Here is a 21,823-nt window from a genome sequence, read left to right on the forward strand (position 1 = left end):
TAGGTTACATAAAATAATCTTCATAATTCTTCAACAATGCTTCAATATTTAACTCATGGCTAGTCATTTTTTATGAAACCAATTAATATGTTCCTTTTCTGGCTATAGAATTGAATGTCAACTAATTAAAAACCACGAAAAAAGTCTAATATTAATATCATTTAAAATTCTTACCTTTTTAAGTTTTAAATCCGTTTAAATATTCGTTTTCTTGTAGTATACTCCAGATGACATAAATTTGTGGCTAGCACGATATCATATCACGTCATATTAGGCTTACTAAAAGCACTGATTTAAGTTACATGTGTATCGATTTTAAAAAGTCGTATTATTGTTTTTAAAATGTCGTATTTTAGGTTCAATCATATATCTACTTTATATACTTTATTTTGTACTTATAAATTTTGTTTGTAAGTAGATAAATAAAATGTCTCTTTGTTTTTACAAAAAAATCGCATTATTCATCCTACGAAATTAAATCGTGTAATACCTTCTTCGCCATTGCCTCCTCGATTTTTCAGCGGTGTTTATTGCATTAAACACCAGATTAACAAATTTCTGGCTTTCATAAAGTTACACTACTCTCCCGATGGAATTCAAAAAAAGTTATTTTAGCTTGCCCAACTTGTCACTTTTTCAAGTCGTATTTTTTTAGTGAAAAAGACGTCTATTTTTTTTTGCGCCAACGCTATTTGTACGTTTTCGGTGACGCTCTACAATTTTCTCATTGACAATTTTCTTATAGCACCTAGCGGTTAAAAATTAAATTTAAAAAAAACGTGAAAATATTTTTCGATTTAGATGCAATTTTGGTAGAAAGTGTCCCCCGGCACGTATAATGTACAGTACAAATTTCAACTTTCTAGAAAACACAGTTTTTGAGAAAAATCACTTTTTCGAGCAAAGAAAAAACACCCTGTATAGTTTCCTGATGATACCTAGCTAGCTCATATCCAAAAGTTACATTTTTCTTCACTGTTTGTTTGGGAATTTTACATTGGTCGCATAGACCTAACTATTTATAATACTTAGTTTATAGTAGGTTTTCAGTTTGCTTCTGTTAAAATTAGTTGTACTTTTTGGTCTTTGCTAAAGGATTATATAAGGTATTAACCAAGTATATTCTTGCTGGCTCTGAGGTCTACATTTAGCGTTGAAATAATACACAATGTATATACTAATTTAAAGTATTAAATATAATTTATTATACGTTTGATTCGCTCACGTTCTACATGTCGAACAGTCTCATCGGTGTCGTGTTTTCTTTTCAAAGCACCATCTTCGTTTTCAAAAATTTCTACATCTAAAATATTATCTTACTTGGTAGAGCAGCCACGCTCGGGTTGATAAATTCCACACAAAACGCGTCTAAATCTTAAATTTTAAAAATAAATACCTTCAGAAACCGCAGTTCTCTTATTTCTAAAAGCCAGTTTTATATTCTGATAAATCATTTTGCCGCGATAAGTGTTAATTTTAAGTTTGAAAGTTATAAAATATTAAAATTGTGAATAAGCCTTGGCTACGGTGCTAAGGGCTCGCGGCGGAGATTTCTCCCGCGTGGTTCTAAGTTGAAAAACTTTCGCGCACGTCTTCTGCGCATTAATCATGTGGGGTGGCGGAGTGGTTAGCACTTTCGCCTCACAGCAAGAGGAGCCGGGTTCGATCCCAACTTGTGGCAATGGGTGAAAACTCGGAACTACTCCTTCTGCGTTGAGTTTGCAAGTTTTCTCCCCGCTGGTTTAAGGGGTTTTCCCCGAGTTCTTCGGTTTCCCCTTCCATAAAAAATTGTAGAGGTTAACGGTACGAGTTAGTGTAGGGAGCTGTTGGCTCGCGTGGCATGTAGGGCTTGCTACCACCCTCCTACGCATTGTAACCCGGCCACCTGTTTAAAGGCATAATAAGTCGCTAGATGACTTGGGCCTAAGGTGGTGCCTTGGGTATTAGCCTAGCTGATTATTAATAACGGGTATGTGATCGTCAAAAATATGGCCTAGACCTTTGCTTATGGATACCTTATGGTACAACGTTACAACCATAGATATAGGAAACGTATATAAAGGTCTAGATAAAATATTTCAAAGGGAGTGAATACGGAGGTGACATCTAGCAGAAACGCGTAATTTCTGCAGGCTATCCTTATAAGGCGCTATCTATCGGTAAGAAAACTCGTACTATCATCGCGAGAGCCATTGTCTCATGCTTAAAAATTATACTAAAAGTCGCCAACAGATGGTGTCTAAAGACTACGGCCTGTGGAAAGGTCAAGCACTTAGTACTAAAATGCTAAGAGAGCTCGCGCTCTTGGTCACGTGCCTTCCTCGGTGTCTGCTAGGTGTCTGCTAGGTGTCTGCTAGGTGTCAATTCCGTATTTTATGTTTGGCTTAGACGCCCCGAAATTTATCTAGACCTTTATATACATTTCTTATATCTATGGTTACAACCGCGAATACGACACAACGATTGCTCGTATGCAAAATGTTCATAGAACTTCTTTTGTAAGAAATAGCCGGGCCCTAATGTTCGTAATTAGGATTATAGCCGTACATACAATACTAACGTAGATATTCGCGATAAACCATTACTGTGCACCGGTTTCCCCCATAACCATTGCGCGTAAAACAACTATTTCTAACAGTAACCTGTGAAAAGATGTTTTCTTTTGTGTATTTACTCTTACACGATTTATTTACGCAATTTTGAGCCATTCCACAACTTTAATTAAACATAAGTCCGCTTTAAAGATGTCAAAAAACCGCGTTAGTGGCGAGCTAAAGTCGGCCATTTAATCTTAGGCGAAATAGAGTGTTAGTTCACCAGTGCGGCGCCGATGGCGTAATTTTCGTTGCCAGCCAAACGAAAAGCATGGGTTAAAGGCAGGGTTCTTTAAAAGTTCTAATCGGACCACGCGACAAAATTTCAAAAATCGTTCAAGTTTGTTATCCGATTTCTATGGTCATATACATAGCAGGCGGATAATTTACCTTTGCGTCACGAGGTTGAAAATAAGCTACAACGATATTTAGGCAAATAGCCTTGGAGAAAGTCCGTGTTCCTTTAAGCTTTTTTAAACTTATTAACGTCAATTTATTCTATATTTTTTTAATATTTATAAATTAAAGTTAATTTATTATATTCATTTAAAATACAGTCGTGTCCAGGAATCGAACCTGGGTCATATTACGGCTGAGCCATTAATTTCCACAGGAATAACAGGATAAGTTTAAATTTGCCGCGCTTTTTAGTACAGTATGACAGCCAAGTGAGGCTAGCATCTCCTTTCAAAATAAACTTACATAGCACAAAGTCTAAATCGGCCCTCCTGTTATTTCTCCATGGACAAACCTTTCCGAGGAGAGGTATATTTTGGCTGGTCAACTTGTTTTCCTTAATACAGAGTAATGGCAGTGCTACGTCACCCGACGTCACCCATGCTTTTTCCTATTCATAAAAAAACTCGCACCCACAATGGCAAACATGGCCAAAGCTCCTTTTTTTTTTTTATAAAACTACAATTGAAGGTAAACTCTAGGCTGAACCCGTCTAACCATGGTCTAACATTTATCCTTCAGTATTCATCCATAAATCGTCTGTTATTGAACCTTATGTTGTCTGCTTTTTATTCTGTTCCTAAACTCTGAGGGAGCGGCAGCCCGCTTTCTCACGTTATTGTATAAAATCTATACAGCTACTTCTAAGGTCGCAAAGCATGGATTTAATAAACTCTGGTTTGATGATTGATACAGGAAATCTTATAAATTGTAAAGAGATTAAAAGGAAAACGTCTCAGTCATCATCTGATGAAGTAATTTCTTTAGAATTGACACTTGCATCATGAGTTGGTTATTTTTTGATTAATTTTGTTAGATCAGAAGTAAACATGCCTGCCATGTATTAATTTTATTTTGCTTTTCTCCTAAGTTTTTTGTTTAACTTTATTGCTTTTTAAACAAAATATATTCATTGGTCACTGCTCTTATACCAGAGAAACCATTTTCTCTAGGGTCCAGTATGTAAAGTTTTCCGAAAAATAGCTTGAACAAATTTGGATTATTATGCCGGAATATTTTTGAGTACACAGAGAAAATTATAGATTTGGAAATTTTCTGTTTCAGTTGGCTGAGAGTATCACTTTCACTTTGCAGTCTTGTGTTAGTAATGGAATTTCTCACAACAAATTGTCTAAAGTAAGTTAAGATTGTTCTATAGTATTGCAATTTAAAAAGAACCTATTGCTTTGTAATTTGTTTTAATCTATTACTTAATCATTCATACTATCTTTAGACTCTGGTAGCGTGATTATAGGCACTGTTTTTTTTCCACATTAGCTAGAAGATTCTGTTTTGGTTAAAAATGAGTCTAAATTTTTAATAATAGCCATTCATATTTTCTAAGGCCTCTTCCAAAATAGGTCAGAAGTGATAAGCTAAAACCTCTCGGATATACCTTTGTTAAAATATTTTGTTTTATGAGAATGGGTTATTTAATATAATATTGATAAATGAATATTTATAATCATAAATATTAAATTTCCTTTCCATAGTAAATTAAAATTGCTAAATTTTTAAATTAAAAAAACTTCATGAATAAAAATGGTTTCATTAAATATTGTAATATAAATAAAGCTTCCAGAACGCGGTCCTTCTTCAGTGTCAAATTATTACACAAATAAATGATTTCTCCAACATTTACACCTAATAATATTTTTTGTACGTAAAATTTTATTTACAAATTTATCAATATTTAGAATCTCCACCATTTTCAGGTACTTGTAATATTTAAAAGGAACCTCAATTAAATCGAGAACAAATGGATTTTTAGATCAGCCTTTTATTTTAATTAAGTTGAAAAATTAATTTCACAATAGGTTTTCCACAAAACAATCTTAATTTCTTAATTTTTAAAATTTAATACTTTTGCTATTTATTTTAAATATTAAATTTAATAATTGAAAAGTATTTTTTTTTCAAAAAATATAATTTATGGATAATATAATTTTTTCAAAAATAGTTATAATGAAAAGTAAAAATTATATAAGGTAAGATTTTACTATGAGTGTTAACACCAGTAGAGGGCACAATTTGGTCATATTTATACATTTTGATATTCCGTAGGGTACACGAAGATACAATTATTTATATGTAGACAAAACTAATGAGTTTTTTTATTATATTAAAGAGTGTTTAAAATTTAAACGGATTTTTCATGTGTTTTTTATAGCATTTTTTAGATTTTAGACCAAAGTAGACGAATATTGGGATGTATCGAAGGTTTCATAGGTTTTTGACCTACAAAATCGATTTCGACTATGATGCTTTATCATTCTGCGGCTTGTTCTCTTTTATATATAACACATTATCCCACGAAACTATGCACCGTCTCTGGGCCTCTAAGCCAAGAGGACCTGTTGGCTCTGTTACGCTCTCGAGCGCTTCGACGGCTGTTCTGCTCAGCGGTAAATGTAGTATCTGTCACATTGCAGAACGCCTCCACAGCCGTTTTGTTAAAGATTATTTCTCTAAGTTAAGCTTCTATCAGTTTACTATTGGGTAGTTTTTAGCTGGTTAGGTTAGGTTGGGTTGGGGTGGTGCCACACGCCCCCAGCGCTTGAGCGAAGCGAATGCGCAGCACCGTCAGGTGCCAATAAGGGGAACATTTGAAAACATTTTAAATTAATATACTTATATCATATTTGAGAAAAAAATTTATTACATTGAAATCTATAAATATTTTATGATATTGGCGAAAATATCTCCAACTGGAAGCCATTTGCAATCTTGGTTTTTGCCAAACATGGACAAGTAACAATACTCTGATAAGTATTGTGCCACAAATTTACTATCCTTGGATGAGTTAATATTGGATTTTGCCCAGCGATTGTTAATTTTCGCAGAACGATAAGGCACCATAGTCGAAATCGATTTTGTAGGTCAAAAACCAATGAGACCAACGATATCTCCCAATATTCGTCTACTTTGGCCTAAAATCTAGCAAATGACCAAACAATTGCACGTGCATCACGTGCTCTACGTGCTCAAAATGCCAAAAACCAAATTATTGAGGTACTAATAATATAAATATTAATTAAGTCTAAAATATTGGTACTCTCGTCAAGTACCCGTTTGTACCCTGAATTTTCATTTTACAGGAAATTGAGAAACAAAAACGCCATCTAGGGGGGCGACACTCATAGTAAAATCATACCTTATATAATTTATGAATAAATTTTTACTGAAAAATTATTTATCATTGACCAGTTTGAAATTTTTTAAGGTGAAGTTGAAGTTTGAAATTGGAACATTTCTGACCACCCCCAATTCTCAATTATTTAGTTTTATAATTATGATAGGAAGAGATAACACAGGTAAATTTAGAATTTCTAAATGGGGAAATATTTTGAGAAATCAGTTTTTAAGCCAGAAAAAAGCGCTGGTTTTGTTTAGGTCCATTTAATTGAAATTATTATTTAAAATTTTAATATTTCCAGAATGGAAGGATTATTCTTAAAAGCCCCGACCAAGCTGCTATAGGAGAAGTTGAAAGAAAAGATATCAAACTTACAGGCAAGATATTTTGTAAAAAGTAATTAATTCGATCCATGAGCTTCTAAGTGGACACATTTGAAAAATGTAGCTCAAGATAATCTTTTAGAAGCCACTGTTGCATTCTTAAATGGTCGAATACGTAGTCCACACTTGGAAAAATATTTGTAGTGCTCAAAGGGAATCCGACCAGGGTTAAGACTATGCTTTATAACTCTTCACCAAAACCAATTAAATGCTCTCTTGTGGATCCATGGTGAAATGATGAGTTTGTATATTAGAATTGTTAGAATAGACGGTAAAATAAATTCCAACGGCTTCCTGGCCTCTGAATGTTTTTTTTAGTTTGAGGGTTGGAAAAAAGGGGAACATTTCGTGACTTCATTAGTCAGATTATTTCTACCATTTTTAAGTCTGATGATGCATTCAATTAATTTGCATTTTCCTTCTTATGATGCATTCAATTAATTTGCATTTTCCTTCTTATGATGCCCTTACCAAAAATAAGTTGGATTTCAGTTTGTATACACATTATTAGTTGATATTAACTTGGTATTAAGTAGGCTCAAGTTGTCAGCATATTTCAATTTACTATTAAAGAGGTAATAAGTTGTTATTTAGTTGGTAGGAAAATACTTCTTTTACTAAGTTTGTAATTAGTTGGTTTTTAGTAGTCAGGAAGTTACATATTATTTTTAAGTTGGTTTTAAGTAGTTAAATGTAAATGTCAATTCTGGTTTAGTTGGAAATAAGTTGATTAATAAAGACGATTTGTTATTTTTTAGTAGGCATTTGTCCCAAATACAAACTGAAAACCAAGTTGAAATACAAGTAGTCGTAAGTGGTTTTTAGCCAACTTATTTTTTGATAAGGGTGCATCCAATTTGCATTTTCCACCTTATGATGCATTCAATTGATTTGCATTTTCCTTCTTATGATGCATTCAATTTGTATTTTCCGCCTTATGATGCATTCAATTTATTTGCATATTCTGCCTTATGATGCATTCAATTTGTATTTTCCACCTTATGACGCATTCAATTTATTTGCATATTCTGCCTTATGATGCATTCAATTAATTTGCATTTTAATTTAACAAGTTTGAAGTGCTAAATTGCTTTGATGGAGCCATGTGCTCCACGAGGAATCTTGATTTATGACTATATCATAGATATGTTTCTTGGAAACCGCCAAAAATGGTCTCTGAGCATGCTCAAATATCAACCAATCTGGTGTTCTATCCCTTAATTAAGAGCATCCAGTTTTGAAGGAACAGCGACGTTTAAAAATTGCACTCCGATGGATTTTACCGTTTATTCTATGTTATATTGTTAGGAATTTTGAAATACCTATATACGGTGGATGGGAGCAAACCAATTTTGGAGCTTGCGCTCCTCTCATTTGGAATGTCAGAAAATACTAGAGGAGCTATTTGAAGAGCAGAGCGCACCCATCTCTGCTATATACTGAATATAAAGTATATTATCTTATTATCCATAACATATATCAAATAACAAAGACCCTCAGTATAGCCTTCTTGAGCCTATAGCAAAAGAAATAAAAAAATGAATACTTTTAGATTTAATACACTGATTAGAGTGAACATACTGCACCCCAATCACAAAATAATATAAATTAATTTTGATACTGCCTTGGACAATATACTTTTTTCTATTATTTAAACAATTTTTATATTCTACATTCAGTACAATTATTGTGGAAATTGTTATTAATTGGGAGTGCAGTAGTTTCATTCTCAACCAATAATGAAAATGTTTTAAAAATTTCTTTAATGTTATCTGAGTAATGTAAAGAATTTACTGTTTTTTTTTGAGGAAATACTATATATTCAGTATTTATTCTCCAGTTACAGTGTTAAGAATGCTTTAAGCCTCTTTATGAATAGATCTTCAAAGCAATTCATTTACAGTAGTTTTGAAGGAGGCAATTGCTTTAAATGCCCACTTCCACTAATTACTTTAAATTAAGGTGTGCAATTGCAACATTCATATTTTTGCATTTGCTAATTTGGCATAAAAATATTTATTTTGCAGCTGATAGTTTGAAAACTTTTACATAACTTAATTTATTATTGCAGTAAAGGTGTTTCTAGTGAGATTTGAAACCAGCCTTTTAAGAGAGGCTATAAAGGAAGGCAAGTATTTTTCAACTAATTTGTTAAAATGCTGAAAATATTTTTGTGGGAAGCTTAGAAATTTGTACACCACGAAGAATGTTTATAATAATCAAACTATAATCTTGTGAATACGCTTGAATTTTTTGCATATTTTATATGTGAATAATTTTTTAAACAATTTAAGTGTTTTAATTCATCATGCAACTTTGAATCTAAATACTTCGATCACTTTTAAATCAAGTACTCAAGTTGATCAAATTACCAACATTTCAAAAACCAGTGTTTTGAGAAGTTTCTGATTTTTTGTATAAATAGTAAAATAAATTCCAACGCCTTCCTGGCGGTTTATCACTGATATTTAAAGGAAGAGTAAAATTTATTTGTTATGGTTGAATTAAAATTTAGCCAAGAAATATTAACAAAAATTTTATCTGTTGAGACTGGAAAAGAAAACCGTGTATTTAAATCTTGGGTTTTATGTTATGTAATACATAGAAAATTACCTAACATTGATAGTAATTATTTTCAATGACAGTCATGGCTAAACTTGAAGTAAACCTGATTGATTCACTCATACTAACTCTACATTCGGATCAGAGTGCTAATGAAACATGGAAGCCAATGTGGAAAGTCTTAGAAGAGCAAGTAGAGCAAAAAAAGCTTGTGACAATTGGTGTTAGCGATTTGGATACCCAGAAATTGAAAGAACTGTTTGAATGGTCAAAGGTAAAATAGGTTTTTTTATAAGATTATTTTAATTGTAATTAATGAATTTTAAAAACCAATTTTCAGATTAAACCCAGCGTTAACCAAGTGAATTTGGAGTCATGTTGCGTAATGCCTCCAGAAATGAGTGCTTATGCAAAAGAAAATGATATACAACTTTTGACCCACAGTGATCCAAAAGGTAAGAATGAGTGATCTACAGTGTGAAAGATTTTTTACAAAAGCTCTTCTTTTCAGAGCTCTTATCAAGTGATACATTAAATAAAACTCTTAAGCCAATAACCCCTACAACTGATGCTCCCTGGCAGCTTGATTGGATCACACGATACTCAGCCATTGTAAAATGCAGGGGAATTATTCAGAATAGGGGTTATCTGTTGGCTGCTTCAAGTATTCAACAGTAGTGGATTAACAGTAAATTAGAAGTCATTCCATTTATTAATATTAAATATCCTGTGAAAGTACTATTTCTGTAATAGTTTTATTATTTAATTAAAATTTTAGGTGATAGGAAAGAGTTAGAGGAGTTTAAGGCGTTAAATTTGGTATTGCAAATTTTTACTTTTATACTGCCTAAGAAAGAATGGTTGTCATTGGTCAACTTGTATAAAATAAAGAATATTTAAAGACCAGTTAAATGATATTTTCTTTTTTTGGTACTACATAAAATTCATTAATGTTAAAAAATTGTCAATAAATAAAAAAAATTATTCAAAAGTGAAATTTCCAAATCCTTGCTATCGGCTCATTTTACATTATTCTTGCTAGTAGCTGCCTCATGACTAATATAGGCATACCCAATCTCATTGACGTAAGAAGACTAATTTCACTATCTTAAGAAAAATGCTGTTCTTGAAGTGACGTTTCTTCGTTATAGACAAAATGAAAATTCTTTTTTTTTTACTCTACACATTTTACCTTCTAAGAGAAAAATACCACATGTGGTTTTTCTTAAAGGGAATATAATCTCTGTTATTTCTGTCGCCCTCCGAGGGTTCCAATATTTTCCATTGCCTCCCATGGTTTTTCACAACTGCGGCGCTGATAACCGCTGATTGTGAACGGAATAAAGGAAACTGATGGGGTCTTCCATAAAGAACGAGTTGGAGGTTCTATTCCCTTTAAATATGAAATTACAACATTTGCCATTTTTCAAATTATGCAAAACAACTACTATTTTATAGGTAAAGAATTTCCAAAGTGCAGAACTGAACTGTGTGCATGTATATTACAGATATTGCCATTCCCTACCCGGAAATGTAAAACTACTAAACCCTAGGAAAGATCATAACCACACTAACACCAATTTATATCCCAAAATCGAATTAAGATGCCCTTACCAAAAAATAAGTTGGTTTTTACATTTAAGTTGGTTTTAAGTTGTTTTTTAGTAGGTTTTCACATTTAAGTTGGTTTTAAGTAGGTTCAAGTTCCCAGCATATTTTAATAAACTATTTAAAGAGGTAATAAGTTGTTTTTAAGTTGGCTGGAAAATACTCATTTTTTGAAGTTGGTTTTAAGTTGGTTTTTAGTGGTCAGATAATTACTTATAATTTTTAAGTAGGTTATAAGTTGGCTTTAAGTGGTCTTTCTTAAGAGGTCTTTTTAAGTAAGTTTTAAGTTGGTTTTAAGTGGTCTTTATTAAGAAAGCTTTTAGTTGGTTTTAAGTTGGTGTAAAGTGGTTTTTAGTTGGTATTTAGTTGGCATTTGTTCCAAATACCAACTTAAAACCAACTTAAAAAGTTACAAGACCACTTATTTTTTGGTAAGGGATATGTTTCCATTGATAATGTGATAATGGATTTGGGGAGCAATTTATATGTACCATTTGTATTTATTTCAGTTTCATTATATCTGAATGATCATTCCTTTATCACAGACGATCCCTTACCAAAAAATAAGTGGTCTAGGAAATACTTTAAGTTGGTATTTGAAACAAATACCAACTTAAAACCAACTAAATACCAACTTAAAACCTACTTATAACCAACTTACAAATAATATGTCATTTTCTGACCACTAAAAACCAACTAAATACTAGGGATGCACCGATATATCGGCTAATTTTTCAAATATCGGTATCGGCCAATATCGGCTTAAGCGAGGCCGATATTAGCCGATACTTCTGGTATTAGAAAAACATTAAAATTTAAAAAAAGGCGATACTCAACTAATTAATGGAAAACATTTATTGCCACAACCTTACATTTCCTTTTAAAAAGGCCAGTTCTTCCACAACACTCGGCTTTAGTCTATTTAACAGGTGGTTACGAGAGTAAACAAAAAAGCATAATATTGTGATAGGTAACTTTGTTAATATCGGCCGATATATCGGCTATCCTAGGCCGATAAAATCGGCCGATATTATCGGCCACGATTAGCCGATATATCGGCTGTACCCATATCGGTGCATCCCTACTAAATACCAACTTAAAGAAAAAGGCATTTTCCCACCAACTTAAAACCAACTTATTACCAACTTAACTAGTTTACTGAAATATGCTGACCACTTAAAACCAACTTAATATCAACTTAAATGTTAATAGTATTGAATACCAACTAAAAACCAGCTTATTTTTTGGTAAGGGATTACCCTTACCAAAAAATAAGTTGGTTTTTAGTTGGTATTTAGTTGGTTTTCACATTTAAGTTGGTTTTTAGTTGGTATTTAGTAGGTTTTCACATTTAAGTTGGTTTTAAGTAGGTTCAAGTTCCCAGCATATTTTAATAAACTATTTAAAGAGGTAATAAGTTGTTTTTAAGTGGGCTGGAAAATACTCATTTTTTGAAGTTGGTTTTAAGTTGGTTTTTAGTGGTCAGATAATTACTTATAATTTTTAAGTAGGTTATAAGTTGGCTTTAAGTGGTCTTTATTAAGAGGTCTTTTTAAGTAAGTTTTAAGTTGGTTTTAAGTGGTCTTTATTAAGAAAGCTTTTAGTTGGTTTTAAGTTGGTGTAAAGTGGTTTTTAAGTAGGTTTTTAGTTGGTATTTAGTTGGCATTTGTTCCAAATACCAACTTAAAACCAACTTAAAAAGTTACAAGACCACTTATTTTTTGGTAAGGGTGCACACTTGAAAACATTTCCTTAACAATAGAAAACCACCAAAATCTGTATTAGAATCTTGCAGCTGCTACTTGTCATGCTACCAAAAAGAAATTCAGAACAACTCAAATTAATTTAAATAGAACAGGATCTTTCATAATAAAAATTAGGTTGTGATTGACTAGGGATGCACTGATATATCGGTCTTGGCCAATATCAGCAAATAGCGGTATAAGAAAAATATTTTCAGGAAAAACTTAATTTTAAGAAAATTCTCAATTAACTATTTGATTTGTGATAGAAAATATGTATTTCTTAAAATGAAAAGAAACATTTGCATATGCCCTTGCAAACTTTTTTTTAATGAAAACTAAGAATTAAATGGTATGACAGTGTTCTTAAAATATTAATGAGACAGCCTACGTAGATATCCTTACCACTAACTATCACTTATAATTATTAACCCCTGCAAGTTTTAATAGACCAAATGATAAATTTAAATCATTTATTTAAAATAACATTGGAGTTAGCTTTAATTCATCAAAACTTCCAGTTGAACCAATCTTGCATTAGTATCACCAGGCATACGATATGGAATCATTCCGGCAAACATTATAAGAGCACGAGCTTGCTTCCTCAAATAACCGACATACTGTAAATAAAATAAACTTTTCTATAAACTTAAATTTATTTTAAGAATATTATTAAAGGCTATCCCATACTCAGGATAGCACACTTTAGTGTTAATGTTTGTTATTTAAAGAAATGCGACTTACTTGTTCATGTCCATGAGAGCTATCATCAAAGAGAAGAGAATTGTTTAAACTTCCTGACGCAGTAAGAGAATTTCTGTAAAACGTTAATAAAATTTTTATTGGAGATCCAAATGGTGCATTTAAAAAATCTAAATTAAAACCTCTAAAATTTGTATGTTGTGAAAAGTGAATGATTAAAATTAATATTTTATTAGAGGACAAAAAGAGTACACTGTCATTTTTCAAATTATTTGTTTTCCAGTTTTACTGTACTAAACTATTCGTAGACATCTATGCATTTGGGGTGTTTTTGGGTAAACCATTTTACACCTGATTAAAAGTAGGAGCACTTGGTACAAATAGAAAGAAACTTATCTATATCCTTAATTGATATAAATCAAACGCTGCTTTAACTTGGGTAGACAAATGCCAAAAAAAACTAATCAAGTATTAAGCAGAACATTGTTTACACTGTCATCTCATTACTGAAATCGATTCAAATTGGAAGATATCACATTTCCAAATGAAATATCAGTTGTCCAGTCCCCTCCCCCTCCCCTCCCCTCCCCAAAGAAAAAGGGGGATAAGTTTTATAAATTTTCACCTTTGACAAAAATTCACAATCCCAATAACTGTTGGTTTGGTTTGTCAACTTTTCACCAAATAAATATTGTTAAGGAGGCATGAATATTTGTTTTTAATCATATCCAAAAATTTTCATATCGATTTAATCATTTTTGTCGCGCTTTCAAATCATATCTTAAATTTAATTTCTTTGTTTGTATTGTCCTAGTAACCACCACGTATAGGCCTTGCCTCTGTGGTTGCCTGCAGGGTTTTCTTTTCTTTGCGAAATAAATATTATTATTATTATAACATGTACACTAAAACTAATTAAAATTATTGATTATAATATAATTAAAAAATTAGCTCTGTTTGCCCAAAATACTTACTTGGTTGTTTTATACTGTGTATAAAGGATATTCATTGTTGCTAATAGAATATCTGGTACATTTCTTCTAACCTAAAAAATACTGATTACTAACCACGTATAAAAGGTAATGATGAACATAACATAAAAGGAGGAGTGGCTGAGTTGTTAGCATTTTCACCTTGCAGCAAGAGAAGCTGGGTTCTATCCCAGCTTGTGGTGCTTATTTGCTTTATGACAAAAACCCTAATTTATAATTTAATACCCCATTTTGCTCAGCTGTACAATTAAGTTGGAAGTTAATAAATATGAAACCACCTTTGCAGCTTCCTAGTACCAAGACCTTTAATTTGCTCATCAATCTAGTTTTAAAATGATACTGATAATTTTGGTTTTCATGTAAATTACATCCACTTTTTAAAGCTGGGAGTTTAAAAGAAATTTGCAGCAACACTTAGGGCGACTTAAACTTTGGCCTTGTAGCACTGTTTCTCCACGCCAAAAGCGTATCCTATATGGTAGGCAGTTTTTGTAACTGATTTTGAAAATCAAACCAGGAAATTATACAATGCATGTGTATAAACTTGGAATGTCTAAGAAAGATTATTGTGGACCTGACAATTCTGAAAAAGCGGGGTGTGGTTTAGAGAGGAGATTTCACTCACAACGTGCTAAGCTGGACTTGACTGCTGGTCCACAATCAGCCTTGTTCACTCACCTCCTTGCTCTTTTTTAACATTCTAAATTAATTTACACCGAAATAGACATGAAAAAATCTATAAGATCTTCAGTGCACTGATCAAGGTTTGTTAAACTCATTCCCTAGCAAGTCTATTTTTGAAGTGAGTGTTCATTTTCTTTTTCGAGCCACATCTTTGTAGTCATAACGTGAAAAACTCGTTACATCTTATATTTGACTGCTTCTAGAGATCCTTTCTCAACATGGTGACAATGGATCAAAAGACATTCCAAGTGTTACATATATAGTTTCTTGCTCTAACTTAACTACTACATAGTCAAGTAGTTACATAACCAAGAACACATTTAGGTCCCTAAGAATTTAACTATTACACAGGGCTTTTTCGTGGTGAACACTGAACTGATCACCACTCTAATCTAAGCTTAATTAACATGTGTCAAAATTTATAAAAACATCATTTAGCATTTTAAATTTAAATAAAAGTTTATCACAATCTAAAAATAAACTTACTTCTTCTGTAAACAAGGAGAAAGCATTAACTCTCTGCTCAACTTCAGTGGATTCAAATGGGATGATTTTCAATGCTTTAATTGTCTAAAAACAAAAGAGAGCTAGATAAATAAATTATCATAATACTATATCATAGAATAACACTTAACAGGTACCAAATATATTATCGACAGGGTTTTAGTTCAAAATATATACTACTTTTATCTGTGCATTTAATAATCTAAATACAAACATGTTATACGGATCTCATCATCTCACAGGTCATTTATGGGTGCCCCAGCTCCAAAGTTGCATCGGCTAATGCTAACAAAATAATGTCAAGAATGTTGGAACTACAGATTTATAAAGTGATAAAGATTTACCCTTAAACAAATAGCATTACACCAAAATCTTAGATAGGATGAAATCCTAGTCACAATACTCTAAACATTTACATGTCATTCAATTTAAAGAATTCTGTACATATAGATTGTTGCTAACTGATAACCCCAAGTGTAATAACTTATTTTCCTTTTAAACAACCAAAGACATTCTATATCGCTAGTGCTAACAATATCTTGTGATTATGTAGAAATTGATGCCCCAAACTTCTAGTTACTGTTATCATCCCTACAATCTACTTTATAGTTTTTAAGTAAATACCTACATCAAGTGCTTCCATTAATTGTTTACTGTGATAGTAGTTGAAAAATGTCATTATATCCAAGAGCAAAAAGAAAGTTCCAAATATATCTTTGTTATTTATATTATTTCCACAGCCATGAATTCTGTATCTCTTAGCAATATTCATTGCCAATAATTCAAGGCGCTCACGAGAAGAACCAGGAGAGTTAACCTGGGATACCACTTGACTTAAAAGCTTATTCAAAAGTTCCACAACTTTTCCATAATTCTGATAAATAAATGAGAAAATTAATGAATGGAAGTTTATACGTAAAAACAAAAAAAGTGCAGAGAACTACACAACCGAAATTTTAATACAAATACCTTTCCAAGATCATAAAGTCTAATAGCATCTTCATACAGTCCTTTCTCTTCAGTATCAGCTGCCACAACTCCAATTATCGTGGCTGTATCTCCACCAAATTTATCAATTATGCCTGGCTGAAATAAAATAATAAAACAAGATTAGTAGTTGCATAAACTAGAGATTTTATTCTGAATAAAATAGCAGGTCAAAGTTATCCTTAAGTAAATTAATTTTGACATCTATCGCCTTCTTCAATAAGTCCATAGTGAAAAAAAGGGTGAGGAAAATGGAATGCTTTGTGAAAAATTTCACCTAAGACTAGTGAAAATAAATGGTTAGTACAATCTTCTGTCTTTGTATTTTTACTATTTGTATGCGATTAGATTTGAATATCTTATGTAATAAATCAATTAGGTTTTCTTATATTGGCATGAAAAAGTTGAAAGATATAAGACCCAATCGTTCGAGAAAGTTTTAAGCATTTTAAATAAAAGTATTTTTAAACTTTAAAGTTTTGAACAAAACACAAAAAGGAGGGCATTTCATTAGTTGCCCCTTCCAATAATCAGTTTGGAGAGGTAATACACCCTTGCCTCCCCTAGTTCTTATGCCCCTGATTTACATAATCTATTTCTTTCCATCTCAAAATACTAATATTACACCTTCCGCTTGAAAATTCATTTAAAGCAATTGTCGGCTCTATCATGGCCACCTGTATAAGGCCCTTGTTATTAGATATGGCATTGAATCTATCCGATTCTTCGAAAAAAACGTTTTTACTAGAGTGTGGTGCCATCTATTAATGGCAAAGGAAGCTGCAATTCAAATAGCTAAACAATAACGTCGTTGTAGAGTATTATAATTAGACAACTTAGTGAACTTTAACCTAAATTATACATCCCATATAAAATATACTGTTAAAATTTACTATAATTCAAGTTATTGTCTTTTATGTCCCGCCTTTTAGCTCAAAATTTAGCTGAAGTATCTTGTTTTGATTTCAATGCTAGCGACACCAGTGGAAAAAAAGAGCCAACACTTGCTTTAATAATAACAATATTGCATGGGAAATATATTTTTATATGGATCATCTTTATAAATACTACTATTATATCGAGGAAGGATGGTTTATAAAAAAAAAAAGTAGTGAAATTTATACATTTTACACCATAGCTACATGTGGTAAGTTTCAGTCTAGTTGAGGTGAATGCATACCCAATCTGGTAGGAAAATTGCACATATTGGAAATTGCCTTGAGCCACAGGTTATGTTCTTAAAATAATATAAATGGAGCTTGCTTTTCAGATCTACTCAAGAGAATATCTCTAGATTTAACTAGGGTGACCAGACTAACAGTGCCTCTTTTGTAGTTACCCACACCGCGATCAAAGGTAACTGTTGTCCCCTTTCTCAATAAATGTTATGTCTATCAGTTATATAGAACTCTTATTAGTCAAATTTAGTCTTGTCTTGGACAAGAGAAATAAACCTCAGGCCTGCTGGATACTTCTAGCTCTCATAAGAGATATTTCATATGTTTAAAAAAGTAATACAAATAAATATAATACTTACAGTACGACAATTATCTTCTTGCATAGAGCCCAAAAGCATCTCATACTAAAAAAAAATCTTTATTACTTAATTTAAATATGAATGCTTAGAACTATCATTCAATACATATAATTACAATAAAAAAAAAACAATGAAATAAATAAACTAAAAATGTTTAATGGTCTAACATCTCCTAGCTGCAAATAACTTAATTTTTTTACTCCTTTTTTATTAGATTACGGATTTGATAATGTAAAGACATTCATTGCTTTGAAGAAATATATTAAATAATAATGGGGAAATCTTTCACAGCCAGGCAAATCATGTTAGGTAATGCTGACTTTGGGCTCAATTTTTAAACAATTTTTGGTTGGCACTGGATTACAATTACGATATGCAATATACCCATTACAGCATCAAAAATAGAAATAAATATAGAAATTAATATAACAAAAATTGAGCAGATATGACAGCTAGATGTGTTTTCTCTTTGCAGAAAAAGTACACTGCCAACAGAACAAAGCACTCACTAAATCAATATGCCAACCTAAATTCAACATAAGGAGTAAAAACGCAAACAAGTAAAGAGACCAAGATGTAGGGGAGAAAACTAAGCTTTATTGGGGAAAAATATGCATATTTTCCCCCAATAAAGCTTAGTTTTCTCCCCTACTTCTAGGTCTCTTTACTTGTTCGCGTTTTTACTCCTCACTCTCTAGACCATTGGTGGTTCTCGTGTTTTTAAATTCAACATAAGTGTGTCAATTTCCTACCTTTATAATTTTTTAAGGTCGACCATTTCTAAAATAACACATTTTTGGTTGACTTCAGACTAAGCCTAAAATGTGCTCTCTCATAAGAGCTATTATCTCTTTGAGTATGACATCAATTTTACATCACTACACATATTCATACCAGTATTATTTTAACAAACTTATTGAGCCATAATTATAGACCTGGATTTAATATATAGTAGTACTGCTGCCCACATGAAATGATATCAATGCTTTTCAGCTGAAGCAAGGCAATTAAAACTACCACGCATAACAGAATTGTTAAAAATTACATTACCTCTTTGGTTTCCAGTGCAAGTTGGCTAATACAAGACATGAAAAGGTTTTCATTTCTGGATCCTTTAATACTCCTTTATTACAGAAAAAATAAAAGACAATTTGTTATCAGCACTAATTAGTGTTATCAGGTATGTCATAAGCTAATTTAATCATATAGTTGAAGTTTTTCTTTTAGATAGTGCATGCAAAAATCATTTAAGCCATATTTCACTAACGTATTAAGAGTGTGCACCCAATTATTGCTTTTATACATGCATTGAAGTTCTTTATGAAATCAGAAAAAGTAAAAAAAATCTCTTCTTCTACCTTCTTGGCAAGAGTTAATTTCGCAAGACCTACTAAAAACACCCCAAAAAGTGAAAATTTCATTTTGAATTAGACTTCGAATAATTTCTGGAATCTATTTGAAACTGCTGTAATCTAACACGTGGTTTAGAAATATCTTTTATACAAACTAAAAAACCTAAGCAAAATCACACTTAAAAGATTTAGAAATGGGAAAACGACTTGAACAGTCCATAAACACTTATAATACTGTTTTTCCATTTTATATTGTAGCTGGTATTAGGAAGAATGTAGATATTTATAGTTAGGGAGAATGACTATGTTGAGACGATCTGCGAGCAACAGTTTCTAAATTAAACAGGACAAAAGGGGTTATTGGGCTAGGGAATAGAGAGTAGAGTGTAAACCATCATCATATCATACAGTGGGCATAGCGGTTCAAGGGGGCACGCAATTTAAAAAAAATTGTACATACAAGGATGACTAAGTTAAGACTAACTGCAACATGGTCTAGTTACCATGATTAAAGGCTTCAAAAGTCGCTTGATGACTTAGGCCTAAGGTGGTGCCTTGGGCATTAGCCTAGCTGATTATTGATTATTATTATTACCCCCCCCCCCCCCACAAGAGGAGGGTAGAAAAACATCACAGGTGTTTGGTTCAATTGCGGCGAGAGACAAGTTTAATGAAAACAAACTGCGCTTATTTCATTTATTTTTTTGGGTGAAAAGAGCTTACTCTCAGAGCATGAGGGGGATTGGGTCATTCTCCTTAAATATAAATAATTAAATTTTTATAGTATATTATACTTGCCTGAGTAGATAAAAATATTGAAGAGCTTCCCTCGGATCTGTCATTTCAAATTTCCTCACATAAAGGGTAATTAAACGAGCAAAATTTAGCCTTTGCATTGGTGTTCTATCATTTGGTTCTTTCGACACTGAAAAGTTGAACATTGGAAATTAATGCACATCATATATTATGAAACATTTAAGATTTAATGTCCTAACATGTAGTTACCGTATTTTAGCAAATATAACCCGCACACGAATATACCCTGCAGGTTCTTAAGTTTCAGTAAATGATCTCTTAGATAAACTGCGGGGTGTATACCGGAATTTTTTTTATATTTCGTACATCTATTAAATAAGCATTAAAGATGTTGAAAGACTGGAGAGTATCGCAGCGAAAAAACAACTGTGCTATATCGACTGTCACGATCGATCAAAGATTATCGCAGGTGAGAAAAATATTACCAATCTTATTTGTAAATCGAAATAGAAAATTTGTTGTAGTGGGTTACATTCCCCAAAATACAGTACTTTCAAAAGAATTTCCACAATAGCAGGGTGACAACAGAATATTTTCAAATACTTTAAAGGAATTATAGAAAATTTATAAGTTAAATAAAGGAAAATATAAGAAGAAAATTGGGATAAATAAAAGAAAAAATTGGAGAAAATTAATTACACAATAAGAGAAAACGGTTGTCCAAATTTTTTAAAGGGGGTACAACATTCTGGTATAGAATCATGCACAGAAGTATTCAATGGTTTAAAAGAAATTTCTATAATACTAATTTTTCAATTACAACTATTTTAATTTCTTCAGACTTTTGAGTTAAAATTAAGGCTGTTATAGGAATTTTAATTAAATCAATTTGAGAAAAAGGTAGGACGTTAAATTATACGAAAAAATAGTAGATATGGAACTATGGACACCCTGCAATAGAGAGAGAGAGAGAGAGAGAGAGAGAGAGAGAGAGAGAGAGAGAGATATATATATATATATATATATATATATATATATATATTTATGTATTCCTTTATACACTACTAGCTAGAATTGAATGAAATCGTAAATACAACCGTGCTTTCATTGGATGTCTTAAAGCTTAATTTTTGTGGTTTTTGATGAATGTCTAAAACGTTTCGAAAGCTATTTTTGTTCCCTAACAAAAACCTTTTCAGGATGTTATGAGGATTTTTTTTCTATTTTAAAATTGAAAACTTATTCATCCCATAAGCATTTTTAAATTGAGTATGATTAGCTAGCCTATTTTTTCCATGACAACATACAACTTATTAGAAACAGTTTAATCAAAATTTTTCGCAATATTTCGAAGGAAAAAAGAAATGGAATGCAATTATGCAAGTTGCTTCTGACTTAAGCTATTGGGATTACTTGAAAACAGCGTGGTTTATAAACTGATTTTTATTTATTTTTTTACATAATGAAAACCAACAGTGCGTAGGAAGGCTTTAACTTCCACATGTTTCATTGAAATTAAAAAATAACCAATGTTTAAACAACCAAAAAAAGGGGAAAAAAACTGAAACTTACAAAGCTGAGAGTGTGGTGATGTAGGTAAGGCTAGTAGACCTTGTTCATAAAGGCTGATGGCCACATGCACAGCATGGGCTCTTAAATGTTCAACTCCAAATAGAAACTCCAAAGCAGTTTCAAACTGAGATGTTAGAAAAAGTGTTCTGAAGTATAGGAAGGGCTGTTGGTAGGCGTTAAAGTGACTCTCCCCTAACGAATAAAAGCACAATTTCGTAAATTACTTTAAAAAAATACACCAAGTGGCATCATAATT

General features: G+C 31.9%; 2 protein-coding genes across 4 annotated transcripts in view; one reads left to right on the forward strand and one right to left on the reverse strand.

Moving 5' to 3' along the window:
* Nucleotides 1-3,625: 3,625 nt before the first annotated feature.
* Nucleotides 3,626-10,005, forward strand: Gclm (Glutamate-cysteine ligase modifier subunit). Its single transcript, XM_090171783.1, has 7 exons — nt 3,626-3,805; nt 4,116-4,187; nt 6,488-6,563; nt 8,641-8,697; nt 9,215-9,405; nt 9,472-9,586; nt 9,643-10,005. The coding sequence occupies exons 1-7, from the start codon at nt 3,710-3,712 to the stop codon at nt 9,807-9,809; spliced, it is 774 nt and encodes a 257-aa protein (XP_090027909.1). The 5' UTR covers nt 3,626-3,709; the 3' UTR covers nt 9,810-10,005.
* Nucleotides 10,006-12,937: 2,932 nt separating this feature from the next.
* Nup93-1 (Nucleoporin 93kD-1) overlaps nt 12,938-21,823 on the reverse strand; it is a 33,731-nt gene continuing 24,845 nt past the window's right edge. For all 3 annotated transcript variants that reach the window (XM_090171824.1, XM_090171826.1, XM_090171825.1), the window contains exons 13-22: nt 21,568-21,759; nt 20,038-20,164; nt 18,938-19,010; nt 17,888-17,932; nt 16,333-16,449; nt 15,992-16,237; nt 15,346-15,429; nt 14,158-14,228; nt 13,226-13,298; nt 12,938-13,101 (exon numbers count right to left, since the gene is read on the reverse strand). In XM_090171824.1, the coding sequence (XP_090027950.1) occupies nt 12,982-13,101; nt 13,226-13,298; nt 14,158-14,228; nt 15,346-15,429; nt 15,992-16,237; nt 16,333-16,449; nt 17,888-17,932; nt 18,938-19,010; nt 20,038-20,164; nt 21,568-21,759 (1,148 nt within the window). In that variant the 3' untranslated portion in view covers nt 12,938-12,981. The remainder of the gene's footprint in view (nt 13,102-13,225; nt 13,299-14,157; nt 14,229-15,345; nt 15,430-15,991; nt 16,238-16,332; nt 16,450-17,887; nt 17,933-18,937; nt 19,011-20,037; nt 20,165-21,567; nt 21,760-21,823) is intronic.

Source organism: Leiobunum rupestre, chromosome 4 (genome assembly GCF_980474605.1).
Source record: "Leiobunum rupestre chromosome 4, qqLeiRupe1.1.hap1, whole genome shotgun sequence".
Taxonomy (NCBI): domain Eukaryota; kingdom Metazoa; phylum Arthropoda; class Arachnida; order Opiliones; family Sclerosomatidae; genus Leiobunum; species Leiobunum rupestre.

Coding starts and splice junctions, on each gene's coding strand:
- Gclm (XM_090171783.1), top strand. CDS start 3,710: ATGGATTTAATAAACTCTGGTTTGATGATTGATACAGGAAATCTTATA. Junction 4,188..6,487: donor CTCACAACAAATTGTCTAAA/GTAAGTTAAGAT, acceptor TAATATTTCCAG/AATGGAAGGATTATTCTTAA. Junction 8,698..9,214: donor AAGAGAGGCTATAAAGGAAG/GCAAGTATTTTT, acceptor TTTCAATGACAG/TCATGGCTAAACTTGAAGTA.